At 47.4% G+C, this 14034-nt stretch overlaps 1 protein-coding gene across 2 annotated transcripts in view; it reads right to left on the bottom strand.

Annotated features, from left to right (window-relative positions):
- The window catches only part of nup155 (nucleoporin 155), a 560589-nt gene that overhangs the window by 421784 nt on the left and 124771 nt on the right, over positions 1–14034 (bottom strand). For both annotated transcript variants that reach the window (XM_068029070.1, XM_068029071.1), the window contains exons 7-8: positions 5398–5564; positions 5000–5105 (exon numbers count right to left, since the gene is read on the bottom strand). In XM_068029070.1, coding sequence (XP_067885171.1) covers positions 5000–5105; positions 5398–5564 — 273 coding nt within the window. The remainder of the gene's footprint in view (positions 1–4999; positions 5106–5397; positions 5565–14034) is intronic.

The following is a 14034-nucleotide window of genomic DNA, read 5'->3' as shown; positions in this document are numbered from 1 at the left end:
ATTCTACACCCTGGAATATTGAGCTGTCAGTCCTGCCCTTTCCTCAACCAAGTTTCTGTGATGGCAATAATATCGTAATCCCATGTGTTAATCATCACCATCAATTCATCTGCCTTACTTCTGATGAAGGGTCACTGACCTGAAATGTTAACTCTGCTTCTCTCTCCACAGATGCTGCCAGACCTTCTGAGTATTCCCAGCATTTCTTGTTTGTGCCTTACTTGTAAGACTCTTTGCGCTAAAATGGATGTTATTCGCTTGTGCCTCAACAGGTCCATATTTGCTCTGCCTTCCAGACAGACTTAGTTTCTCTTCCAAATTTGGCTGTGTATCACCCCCCTTCACTCGACATCTCATCCCACTGTACCTCCACTCTGTATCCCATCCCCCTGCCAAATTAGTTTAAACCACCCTCAACTGCACCAGCAAATCTCCCAGCAAGGATGTTGGTCCCATTCTGGTTCAGGTACAACCCATCCAACTTGTCCAGGTCCCACCTTTGCCTGAAACAGACCCAGTGATCCAGGAAACTAAAGCCCTCCCTCCTGCACCATAACCTCAGCCACGTATTCATCTGCTCTATCCTCCTATTCCTATACTCACTAGCATGTGGCACCAGGAGTAATCCTGAGATTACAACCTTTGAGGTACTGCTTTTTAATCTGCTACCTAGCTCCCTAAATTCTTGTTGCAGGACCTCATCCCTCTTTCCACCTATGTCGTTGGTACCAATGTGAACCACGACCTCTGACTGTTCACCTTCCCCCTTCAGAATGTCCTGCAGTCGCTCCATGACATCCTTGACCCTAGCACCAAGGAGGCAACATACCATCCTGCAGTCACGTTTGCAGCCACACAAATGCCTATCTGTACCCCTTACAATAGAATCCCCTATCACTATAGCTCTCCCACTCTTTTTCCTCCCCTCCTGCGCAGCTGAGCCACCTGTGGTGCCACAGACTTGGCTCTTGCTGCAATCCCCTGAGAAGTTATCTCCCCCAACAGTATTCAAAGTGGAAAATCTGTTAGAGCGGGAGATGGACCCAGGAGACTCCTGCACTACCTGCCTGGCAGTCACCCATTCCCTTTCTACCTGAGCAGTCTTTACCTACGGTGTGACCACCTCCCTGTACGTGCTATCCACTATGTTCTCAGACTCGCCGATGCTCCACAGCATCCCCAGCCACTTCCCTAGATCCGGAACACGGATTTCAAGTAGCTGCAGCTGGAGACACTTCCTGCACACGTGTTTGCCCTGGACTTTGGACATGTCCCTGACTTCCCACATTGTACAGAAGGAGCACTCCATGCTGCCGAGCTGCCCTGCCATGACTTACATTAATTTACTCCCCCGAGGGGGGGACGGTGAACAGCCAGCAGTCGTGGTCTACAGCTAAACCAACGACATAGGTAGAAAGAGGGATGTGATCCTGCAGTCAGAATTTAGGGAGCTAGGTAAGAAATTAGCAAGCAAGACCTCAACAATAGTAATCTCCGATTACTTCCAGTGCCACGCGCAAGTGAGTATAGAAATATAAAGGTAAGACAGATGAATGTAAGGCTGGAAAGATAGTGCAAGAGGGAGGGCCTCAGATTCCTGGGGCATTGGGACCAACTCTAGGGGAGATGGGACCTTTACAGGCTGGACGGGTTGCACCTGAACAGAGCCAGGACTGAGTTCGTTACGGAAGGTTTTGCTAGTGCTGTTGGGGAGGGTTTAAACTAGTTTGGCAGGGGGATGGGGACCTGAGGGTAGACTCAGTTGGGACAAAATCAGAAATGAAAATGGAAGGCGGAGAATTAATGGATGAGTCTGGAAGACAGAGGAACAAAGATTAGAAAATAAAAAGAGTTTGGCAGTGCTCAAGGGTATCTATTTCAATGCAAGGAGTATAGCAAATAAAGAAAATGAGCTGAGGGTACAGATAGACAGTTGCAGTATGATATCATAGCTATTACAGAAACATGGCTTAAGGAGGAACAGGAATGGCAGCTCTGGTTACAGGGTTTTCAGATGCGATAGGGAGGCAGATAAGAAAGGAGGGGGAGTGGCGATTCTGGTCAAAGAAACTATTACAGCTGTGAGGAGAGATGATATGTTGGAAGGTTCTTCAAATGAGGCCATATGGATTGAGCTAAGGAACAATAAAGGGGCAATCACACTGCTGGGAGTGCACTATAGACCCCCAAACAGTCAGAGGGATTTAGAAGAACAGATATGTAGGCAAATCTCTGAGAAGTGCAACAACAATAGGGCAGTAATTAGTAAGGGATTTTAACTACCCCAATATTAACTGGGATCATTTTAGCGTGAAAGGAATTGAGGGAGCAGAATTCTTCAGGTGCATTGAGGAGAACTTTTTTGCCCAGTATGTAGCAAGTCCAACAAAAGAGGTCAGTTTTAGACTTAGTTTTTGGAAATGAAGATGGACAGGTGAAAGGAAGGGCAGTGGGAGAGCATTTTGGTGGTAGTGATCATAATTCAGTCAGTTTTAACATAATTATGGAAAAGGACAGAGATAGAACAGGAGTTAGAGTTCTCAATTTGGGCAAGGCCAATTTTACTAAACTGAGGAGTTATTTAGCAAACGTGGACTGGAAACAGCAACTTGAAAGTTAATCAGTGTCAGAACAGTGGGAGGCATTCAAAGGGGAGATTCAAGGGTTTCAGAGCTCCCAAAAAGAAAAAGGTTGAGACGGCCAAATTTAGACCCCATGAATGTCAGGAAGCTTACAGGGTAAGATAACGCAGAAAATAAAAGCTTATGTCCGACACCAAGAACTCAATACTACAGAAAGCCGAGGGGAGTATAGAAAGTGGAAGGGTGAAATCAAAAAGGAAATTAGGAAAGCAAAGACAGGGCATGAAAGAATATTGGCAAGCAAAATCAAGGTGAACCCAAAGATGTTTTATCAATACATTAAGAGGAAGAGAAACTAACTAAGGAGAGAGTAGAACCCATAAAAGACCAAAAAGGTAACCTATGTGTCGGGGCGGAAGATGTCGGTATTGTTCTTAATGAATACTTTGCATCTGTCTTCACAAAAGAGGGGAACGATGCAGATATTGTAGTTAAAGAGGAGTGTGACGTATTGGATGTGATAAACATAGGGCGAGAGGAAGTATTAATGGGATTAGCATCCTTGAAAGTTGACAAATCATCAGGGCCTGATGAAATTTACCCCCTGCTGTTAAAAGAAGCGAGAGAGGTGGACGTAAAAGATCCCATGGCACTATTTCAAAGAAGAGCAGGAGAGTTCTCCCCAGTGTCCCGAAGAGCAGGGGAGTTCTCCCCCGTGCCCCGAAGAGCAGGGGAGTTCTCCCCGGTGCCCCGAAGAGCAGGGGAGTTCTCCCCGGTGCCCCGAAGAGCAGGGGAGTTCTCCCCGGTGCCCCGAAGAGCAGGGGAGTTCTCCCCGGTGCCCCGAAGAGCAGGGGAGTTCTCCCCGGTGCCCCGAAGAGCAGGGGAGTTCTCCCCGGTGCCCCGAAGAGCAGGGGAGTTCTCCCCGGTGCCCCGAAGAGCAGGGGAGTTCTCCCCGGTGCCCCGAAGAGCAGGGGAGTTCTCCCCGGTGCCCCGAAGAGCAGGGGAGTTCTCCCCGGTGCCCCGAAGAGCAGGGGAGTTCTCCCCGGTGCCCCGAAGAGCAGGGGAGTTCTCCCCGGTGCCCCGAAGAGCAGGGGAGTTCTCCCCGGTGCCCCGAAGAGCAGGGGAGTTCTCCCCGTTGTCCCAAAGAGCAGGGGAGCTCTCCCCGTTGTCCCGAAGAGCAGGGGAGCTCTCCCCGGTGCCCCGAAGAGCAGGGGAGCTCTCCCCGGTGCCCCGAAGAGCAGGGGAGTTCTCCCCGGTGTCCCGAAGAGCAGGGGAGTTCTCCCCGGTGTCCCGAAGAGCAGGGGAGTTCTCCCCGGTGTCCCGAAGAGCAGGGGAGTTCTCCCCGGTGTCCCGAAGAGCAGGGGAGTTCTCCCCGGTGTCCCGAAGAGCAGGGGAGTTCTCCCCGGTGTCCCGAAGAGCAGGGGAGTTCTCCCCGGTGTCCCGAAGAGCAGGGGAGTTCTCCCCGGTGTCCCGAAGAGCAGGGGAGTTCTCCCCGGTGTCCCGAAGAGCAGGGGAGTTCTCCCCGGTGTCCCGAAGAGCAGGGGAGTTCTCCCCGGTGCCCTGAAGAGCAGGGGAGTTCTCCCCGGTGTCCTGAAGAGCAGGGGAGTTCTCACCAGTGCCCTGAAGAGGAGGGGAGCTCTCCCCAGTGCCCTGAAGAGGAGGGGAGTTCTCCCCGGTGTCCTGAAGAGCAGGGGAGCTCTCCCCGGTGTTCTGAAGAGCAAGGGAGTTCTCCCCGGTGTCCTGAAGAGCAGGGGAATTCTCCCCGGTGTCCTGAAGAGCAGGGGTGTTCTCCCCGGTGCCCTGGCCAATATTTATCCCTCAAAGTCACAAAAACAAATTATCTGGTCATTACCACACTGTTGTTTGTGGGAGCTTGCTATGCATAAATTGGCTGTCCTGTTTTCTACATTACAATAATGAAGCACTATGAGACGTCCGGTGTGCATGAAAGGCGCGATATAAATGCATGTCATCTTTTTAAACATCATGTCTGGGCTTGTTGTAGACTTATTGAGAGAGATTGATTGCTATAATTAGTCAAAACTTCATGATATCATGTGACTACCAAGGCACCAGGTGGTGAATGAAGTGGTCTTTGGTATTTTTTCATCAGGCAGTCCGAATGCACAAGACACACTCACCGTACAGCAGATTCCTGCCCGACAAGACCTGCAAGGTAGAGTGGTGACTGATCCATGGGATGTTGCCAAATTGCTCCAGTTCACCAGCTACAACCTCCACCTGATTTGCAAATCAAAGCCAGGTCATGATTGGCTACTGTTGTGTGATATGGAGATGCTGAAGTCAGTGAGCAGGTCCCGTGCCGTTCAATGGAAACTGCAATGCTGTTGGGCAGAGACATTATACTTGACAGAACCTTACACCAAAGCCTACACAGAACTTTGACTGTTACTCACCATCTTCAGAGAAGGTGAATTGTAGAAATGAGGGGATAAGGAAGGACACAGAGCTCTTTGAGTGATTAATCTTCCTGCATCGTTGGTTAAACCAACCAGCCTCAGCCTGGAAACCAAGGAAATCAAAGGGTTAAGCAAAAGTATTCGCTCACAACCACTCTCACTGCCTGCCCACCCATCACAGGTCCGTCTCGGCAACCACATCGTCCAACACACCAATCACCTGCCCAACACAACACACATCAGCCACTCGCTCGCCTGCCCGCACTCCACACCACCCCACTTGTTCACCCATCACACCGTCCATCCGTCCAACACACTGCCCAGTCACCCTCCCATCCCACACCCTGATATAATGCAGTGCAGAAAAGGTTGGAAGGCAGAAAGAAAAAATTTACCTGATAAGCAACTTCATACAAACAGCCATCTTTCCCAGCCAGGAATATGCGGCCAGTGTCTGTGGCAGTGACTGCTAACAGATAGGTGTTGTCTGTGGGAATGGAGTAGAGGGGGTCTGGCAATAGTTGCATCCCTCCACACATACTGTCGTTCAGCATTCCCAGTCCTTGGGAAAAGACCAAGAGAATTACTGCAGTTACAGTGCTCCGCCATTCAATAAGATCACAGCTGGTCTCAACTAAACTTTCCTGCCGGCCCCCCGATAACCTTTGACTCCCTTGTCGATCAAAAATCTGTCTATCTCAGCCTTGAATATATTCAAAGACCAAGCCTCACTGCTGTCTGGGGTAGAGAATTCCAAAGATTAACAACCCTCAGAAAAGAAATTCCTCCTCATCTCCATCATAAATGGGAGACACATTATTCTGAAACTATACCTCCTAGTTCCAGATTCCCCCACAAGAGGAAACATCCTCTCTACGTCTACTTTGTCAATCCCCTTCATCATCTAATACACCTCAATTAGATCTCCTCTCATTCTTCTAAACTCCAGACAGTAAAGGCCTAAACTGCTCAATCCCTCTTCATAAGACAAACCCCTCATCTCTGGAATCAATCTAGTGAACCTCCTCTGAACTGCCTCCAATGCAACTACAAGTAAGGGGACAAAAACTGTATGCAATACTCCAGCTGCGGTCTCACTAATGCCTTGTACAGCTGCAAAACTTCCCTACTTGTATACTTTATTCCTTTAGCCATAAATGCAAAAATTCCATTTGCATTCCGTATTACCGTTGGGGAAGAGCAACCATAACATGATGGTATTCTTCATTAAGATGGAGTGAGAGAGTTGATTCCGAGACTAGAACAAAGAACAGTACAGCACAGGAACAGGCCATTCGGCCCTCCAAGCCTGCGCCGATCTTGATGCCTGCCTAAACTAAAACCTTCTGCACATCCGTGGACCTTATCCCTCTCTTCCCATTCTATTCATGTATTTGTCAAGATGCCTCATAAACGTCGCTATTGTACCTGCTTCCACCACCACCCCCGGCAGCAAGTTCCAGGCACTCACCACCCTCTGTGTAAAGAACTTGCCTCGCACATTCCCTCTAAACTTTGCCCCTCTCACCTTAAACCTATGTCCCCTAGTAACTGACTCTTCCACCCTGGGAAAAAGCTTCTGACTATCCACTCTGTCCATGCCGCTCATAACTTTGTAAACCTCTATCATGTCGCCCTTCCACCTCCGTCGTTCCAGTGAAAACAATCCGAATTTATCCAACCTCTCCTCATAGCTAATGCCCTCCAGACCAGGCAACATCCTGGTAAACCTCTTCTGTACCCTCTCCAAAGCCTCCACGGCCTTCTGGTAGTGTGGCGACCAGAATTGCATGCAATATTCTAAGTGTGGCCTAACTAAAGTTGCAGCATGACTTGCCAATTTTTATCCTCTATGCCCCGACCGATGAAGGCAAGCATGCCGTATGCCTTCTTGACTACCTTATCCTCCTGCGTTGCCACTTTCAGTGACCTGTGGACCTGTACGCCCAGATCTCTCTGCCTGTCAATACTCCTAAGGGTTCTGCCATTTACTGTATACTTCCCACCTGCATTAGAGCTTCCAAAATGCATGACCTCACATTTGTCCGGATTAAACTCCAACTGCCATTTCTCCGCCCAAGTCTCCAACCGATCTATATCCTGCTGTATCCTCTGACAATCCTCATCACTATCTGCAACTCCACCAACCTTTGTGTCGTCCGCAAACTTACTAATCAGACCAGCTACATTTTCCCCCAAATCATTTATATATACTACAAAGAGCAAAGGTCCCAGCACTGATCCCTGCGGAACACCAGTAGTCACATCCCTCCATTCAGAAAAACACCCTTCCATTGCTACCCTCTGTCTTCTATGACAGAGCCAGTTCTGTATCCATCTCACCAGCTCACCTCTGATCCCATGTGACTTCACCTTTTGTACCAGTCTGCCATGAGGGACCTTGTCAAAGGCTTTACTGAAGTCCATATAGATAACATCCACTGCCTTACCTTCATCAATCATCTTCGTCACTTCCTCAAAAAACTCAATCAAAATTATTGAGACACGACCTCCCCTTCACAAAACCATGCTGCCTCTCGCTAATAAGTTCGTTTGTTTCCAAATGGGAGAAAATCCTGTCCTGAAGAATCCTCTCTAATAATTTCCCTACCACTGATGTAAGGCTCACCGGCCTATAATTTCTTGGATTATCCTTGCTACCCTTCTTAAACAAAGGAACAACATTGGCTATTCTCCAGTCCTCTGGGACCTCACCTGTAGCCAATGAGGATGCAAAGATTTCTGTCAAGGCCCCAGCAATTTCTTCCCTTGCCTCCCTTAGTATTCTGGGGTAGATCCCATCAGGCCCTGGGGACTTATCTACCTTAATGCTTTGCAAGACACCCAACACCTCCTCATTTTTGATAATGAGATGGCTGAGACTATCTACACTCCCTTCCCTAGGCTCATCGTCCACCATGTCCCTCTCTTCGGTGAATATTGATGCAAAGTACTCATTTAGCACCTCGCCCATTTCCTCCGGCTCCACACATAGATTCCCTTCTCTGTCCTCGAGTGGGCCAACCATTTCCCTAGTTACCCTCTTGCTCTTTATATATGTATAAAAAGCCTTGGGATTTTCCTTAATCCTGTTTGCCAATGACTTTTCATGACTCCTTATAGCCCTCCTGACTCCTGACTAGGGTCCTGAATCTAAATAAAGGAAACTATGAAGGTATGAGGTACCAGTTGGCTATGATAGATTGGGGAACGTTACTTAAAGGGATGACAGTGGATAGGCAATGGCTGGCATTTAAAGAGCGCATGGATGAATTACAACAATTGCTCCTTCCTGTCTGGCGCAAAAATAAAACAGGAAGGATGGCTCAACCATGGCTAACAAAAGAAATTAGGGATAGTGTTAGATCCAAGGAGTGTATAAAATGGCCAGAACAAGCAGCAAACCTGAGGATTGGGAGCAGTTCAGAATTCAGCAAAGGAGAACAAAGGGATTGATTAAGAAGGGGAAAATAGAGTATGCGAGTAAGCTTGCAGAGAAGGCAGAAACTGACTGTAAAAGCTTCTAGAGATATGCGAAGAAAAAAAGATTAGTGAAGACAAATGTGGATCCCTTACAGTCAGAGACAGGGAATTTATACTGTGGAACAAATGGCAGACCAATTAAATAGAGTCACAGAGTCGGACAGCACAGAAACAGGCCCTTCGGCCCACCACATCCATGCCGACCATAATGCCTATCTATACTAATCCCACCTGCCTGCATTAATTCCATATCCCTCTATGCCTTGCTCATTCAAGTACCTGTCCAGTTATCTCTTAAATGTTGCTACTCGTCCTGCCTCCACCACCTCCTCAGGCAGCTCATTCCAGATACCCACTATTCTTTGTGTGAAAAATTAATCCCTTTGATCCCCTTTAAACCTCCTCCCTCTCACCTTAAATCTATGCCCTCTAGTTTTATTCACCCCTACCATGGGAAACAGACTCTGGCTATCTACCCTATCTATGCCTCTCATAATTTTATATACCTCTATCATGTCCCCTCTCAGCCTCCTTGGCTCCAGGGAAAACAGACCCAGCCTATCCAATCTCTCTTTATAACTCAAGCCCTCCAAACCAGGCAACATCCTTGTCAATCTTTTCTGCACCCTCTCTAGCTTAATCACATCTTTCCTGTAGTGCGGTGATCAGAACTGCACACAGTGCTCCAAATGCGGCCTAACCAACGTTATGTACAACTGTAACATGATGTCCCAACTCTTGTACTCAATGCCTCGGCCGATGAAGGCAAGCATGCCATATGCCTTCTTCACCATCCTGTTTACCTGTGTTGCCATAGAGTCATAGAGATATACAGCACAGAAACAGGCCTTTCGGACCATTGTGTCTGTACAGGCCATCAAGCAATAACTATTCAAATCACATTTTCCAGCACTTGGCCCGTAGCCTTGTATGCAATCGTGTTTCAAGTGCTCATCTAAATACTTCTTAAATGTTGTGAGGGTTCCTGCCTCTACCGCCTCTTCAGGCAGCGTGTTCCAGATTCCATCCACCCTCTAGGTGAAAACATTTTTCCTCAAATCCACTCTAAACCTCCTGCCCCTTATCTTAAATCTATGCCCCCTGGTGATTGACCCCTCCGCTAAGGAAAAAAGTTTCTTCCTATCTACCCTATCAATGCCCCTCACAATTTTGTATACCTCAATCATATCTCCCCTCAGCCTTTTCTGCTCTAAGGAAAACAACCCTCGCCTTTTCAGCGTCTCTTCATAGCTGAAATGCTCCAGCCCAGGCAACATCCTGGTGAATCGCCTCTGCACCCTCTCCAGTGCAATCACATCCTTCCTATAGTGTGGTGCCTAGAACTGTACACAGTACTCCAGCTGTGGCCTTACCAATGTTCTGTAAAACTCCAACATGACCTCCCTGCTTTTGTAATCTATGCCTCGATTGATAAAGGCAAGTGTCCCATATGCCTTTTTCACCACCATATTAATCTGCCCTTCTGCCTTCAGAGATCTATGGACAAACACGCCAAGATCCCTTTGTTCCTTGGAACTTCCCAGTGTCAGGCCATTCATTGAATACTTCTGTGTCACATTACTCCTTCCAAAGTGTATCACCTCACACTTTTCAGTGTTAAATTCCATCTGCCACTTTTCTGCCCATTTGACCATCCCGTCTATATCTTCCTGTAACCTAAGACACCACCTCACTGTTGACCACTTGGCCAATCTTTGTGCCATCCGCGAACTTACTGATCCAACCCCCCACATAGCCATCTATGTCGTTTATATAAATGACAAACAATAGGGGACCCTGCACAAACCCTGTGGTACACCACTGGACATTGGCTTCCAGTCACTAAAACAGCCAACTGTCATCACTCTCTGTCTCCTACAGCTAAGCCAATTTTGAATCCACCTTATCAAGTTACCTTGTATCTCATGTGCATTTGCTTTCTTGATAAGTCTCCCATGTGGGACCTTGTCAAAGGCTTTGCTGAAATCCATGTAAACTATATCAACTGCACTACCCTCAACTACACACCTGGTCATATGCTCAAAAAATTCAATCAAATTTGTTAGGCATGACCTCCCTCTGACAATTCCTAATCAAATTTTGCCTCTCCAAGTGGTGATAGATTCTCTCCCTCAGAATTTTCTCCAATAGTTTCCCTACCACTGACGTGAGACGCACTGGTCTGTAGTTCCCTGGCTTATCTCTACAACCTTTCTTAAATAGTGGTACCACATTAGACGTTCTCCAGTCCTCTGGCACCTCCCCCGTGGCGAGAAAGGAATGAAAAATTTGGATCAGAGCCCCTGCAATCTCCACCCTCGCCTCCCACAGCATCCTGGGACACAAATCGTCCAGACCTGGAGATAAGTCCATTTTTAAGCCTTCCAAAACCTCCAATACTTGTCACTCCCTATGACAATTTGCGCAAGAACCTCACAGTCTCTGTCTGAGTTCCATATCTACATTCTCATTCTCTTGGGTGAAGACAGATGTGAAGTATTCATTCAACACCCTACCTATGTCCTCTGGCTCCACCCACAAATTTCCCCCTTGGTCCCTAATGGGTCCAACTCTTTCCCTGGTTATCCTCTTCCCATTGATATACTTGTAGAATATCTTGGGATTTTCCCTACATTTACCAGCCAGTGCTTTCTCATATCCCCTCTTTGCTCTCCTAATTGCTTTCTTAAGCTCCATCCTACACTTTCTGTACTCCACTAATGCTTCCATTGATTTGCTCTCCTTGTATTTGCTAAAAGCCTCTCTTTTCCTTCTCATCGTACCCTGAATGTTTCTGGTCATCCATGGTTCTCTGGGCTTGTTACTCCTACCTATTACCCTAGAGGGAACATGTTGGGCCAGTACCCTCCCCATTTCCTTTTTGAATGCCCCCCTCTTTCCAGTCTACCTTGGCCAGATCCTGCCTTATTTTACTGAAATTCACTCTCCCCCAATCCAAAACCTTTTTTTGCAACTTGTCTATTTCTTTCTCCATAACAAGCTTAAATTGTACCATGTTGTGGTCGCTATCACCAAAATGCTCCCCCAACACATCAACCACCTGTCTGGCTTCATTCCCCAGAATTAGGTCCAGCACTGCACCCTCCCTTGTTGGATCCTCTACATATTGAACTAAAAAGTTCTCCTGTATACATTTTAAGAACTCCACTCCATCTAAGCCCTTAACACGATGACTATCCCAATTAATGTTGGGAAAGTTGAAATCACCTAATATAATTACCCTATTATTTTTACATACCTCTGCAAATGGTGCACATATTTGCTCCTCAATTTCCCGCTGACTATCTGGGGTCTATAATAAACACCTAGCAATGTGGCTGTTCCTTTTTTATTCCTAAACTCTACCCATAAAGCTTCATTTGATGCCCCCTCCAAGATATCATCTCTCCTTACTGCAGTAACTGACTCCTTAACTAATAGTGCAATGCCCCCTCCTCTTTTACCCCCTCCTCTGTCTCGCCTGAAGATTCTATATCCCGGGATACTGAGCTGCCAATCCTGCCCCTCCCTCAACCATGTCTCCGTGATGGCTACTATATCACAATTCCACATGTCAATCCTTGCCCTTAACTCATCCGTTTTACCTGCAATACTCCTGGCATTAAAGTTGAGGCCTTCCATCCTGGTCTTACTCCCTTGAAACTTACTTCCACTGTTTGCTTGTTCGCTTTCCTGTGTTTAGCTGTGTCCCTATTCTGCTAGGAGTCTGCATCCCCTCCCCCTGCCACATTAGTTTAAACTCTTCCCAACAGCACTAGCAAACCCGCCAGCAAGGATGTTAGTCCCCCTCTGGTTCAGATGTAGACCGTCCCGCTTGTACAGGTCCCACCTTCCCCAGAAACGGTCCCAGTGGTCCAGGAATCTAAAACCCTCCCTCCTGCACCAACTCTTAAGCCATGTGTTCATCTGTGCTATTCTCCTATTTCTATACTCGCAAGCACGTGGCACTGGGAGTAATCCAGAGATTCCAACCCAAGAGGTCCTGGTTTTTAGTCTCCTGCCTAACTCCCTGAATTCTTAATGCAAGACCTCATCCCTGTTTCTACCTATGTCATTGGTACCAACATGTACCAAAACCTCTGCCTCTTCACCCTCCCCATTCAGGATGCCTTGCAGCCGTTCAGTGACATCCCCCGGACCCTGGCACCAGGGAGGTAATACACCATCCTGGAGTAACGTCGATGTCCACAGTAGCAACTCTCTGTTCCCCTGACTATAGAATCCCCGATTACGATTGCTCTTCCTCTCTTTCCCCCTTCCTGTACAAACAGGCTGCTTGCGGTGCCAGAAGCTTGGCTCTGTCCGCACTCCCTGGAGGAACCAGCCCCATTAGCCTCCAAAATGGAATACTGATTTGCAAGCGGGACCCCAGGGGACTCCTGAACTACATGCCTGTTTCTCTTGGACTGCCTGGTGGTCACCCATTCCCTTCCTTCCTCAAGTCCCTTCAGCTGCGGTGTGACCACCTCTCTATACGTGCTATCCACAATGCTCTCAGACTCGTAGATGCTCCACAGTGTTTCCAGCCGCCATTCCAGCTCTGAAACCCGAGCTTTCAGGAGCTGCAGCTGGACACACTTCCTGCACACATGCTGGTCCCGGGGACAGGAAATGTTCCCGGATTCCCATATGCAGCTAGAGGAGCAAACCACGGCTTTAAGCTCTCCTGCCATGATTAAACCCTTTAAATTTAGAACTTTAGAAGGCTATTATAATTGAATAAAAACACAACTAAGTCTTGCTCAAACAATGACTTACAATTCAATCCAGTCTGAAAAACACCCACCAGGACTTACTCACCAGTCAGCTGTGCTCTTTGGAAACTCTCGGCTCCCCTCACTCTGAGGACAGGTAGGAAATGAAAGGAGCTCCTCGCTCTCTCCTCACCGAACTTCCTCAGTCACCAAACGTCTACTTTAGCACTCTGATGCAACCCAAGTCAGCACTCCGGTGCAAACAAGGTCAGCACTGTAAGATACTTTTATACTGACTGACTGACTGACTCTCGCCCCTGAAACTGGTTTAAGCTAATTCTCCAATTAACAAGGTGCAGCTGCACGCAGAGCCTGAGTGAACTCTGTTTAAAGCTTGTCTAAAACTCACCTTCTCCAACCCAAACAGCAACTGTTAAGTTAATCTGCTAAATAAAAGACAGACTAGACTTAAGATAAAATTAACCCTTAATTACCCTCAGTCACCAAACTTCCACTTTAGCACTCTAATGCAATCCAAGTCAGCACTCCAGTGCAAACACCATATCAACCTTCTCTACTACCTCACCAAAAAACTCCAGCAAGTTACTTAAACACTATTTTTCCTTCACAAATCCATGGTGGCTTTCCCTAATTAACCTGCATTTGCCCAAGTGACTATTAGTTTTGTTCTGAATTATTGTTTCTGGAAGCTTCCTCACCACCAAGGTTAAATTGACTGGTCTGCAGTTGCTGGGCTTAACTTTACACCCTTTTCTAAACAATGGTGTAATATTTGCAATTCTCCAGTCCTCTGGCACCACCGCTGAATCTAAG

Source organism: Heterodontus francisci, chromosome 4 (genome assembly GCF_036365525.1).
Source record: "Heterodontus francisci isolate sHetFra1 chromosome 4, sHetFra1.hap1, whole genome shotgun sequence".
NCBI classification, from domain to species: Eukaryota; Metazoa; Chordata; class Chondrichthyes; order Heterodontiformes; family Heterodontidae; genus Heterodontus; species Heterodontus francisci.
Note: the sequence above shows the minus strand (reverse complement) of the source record. Positions and strands in the feature narration are given on the sequence as shown.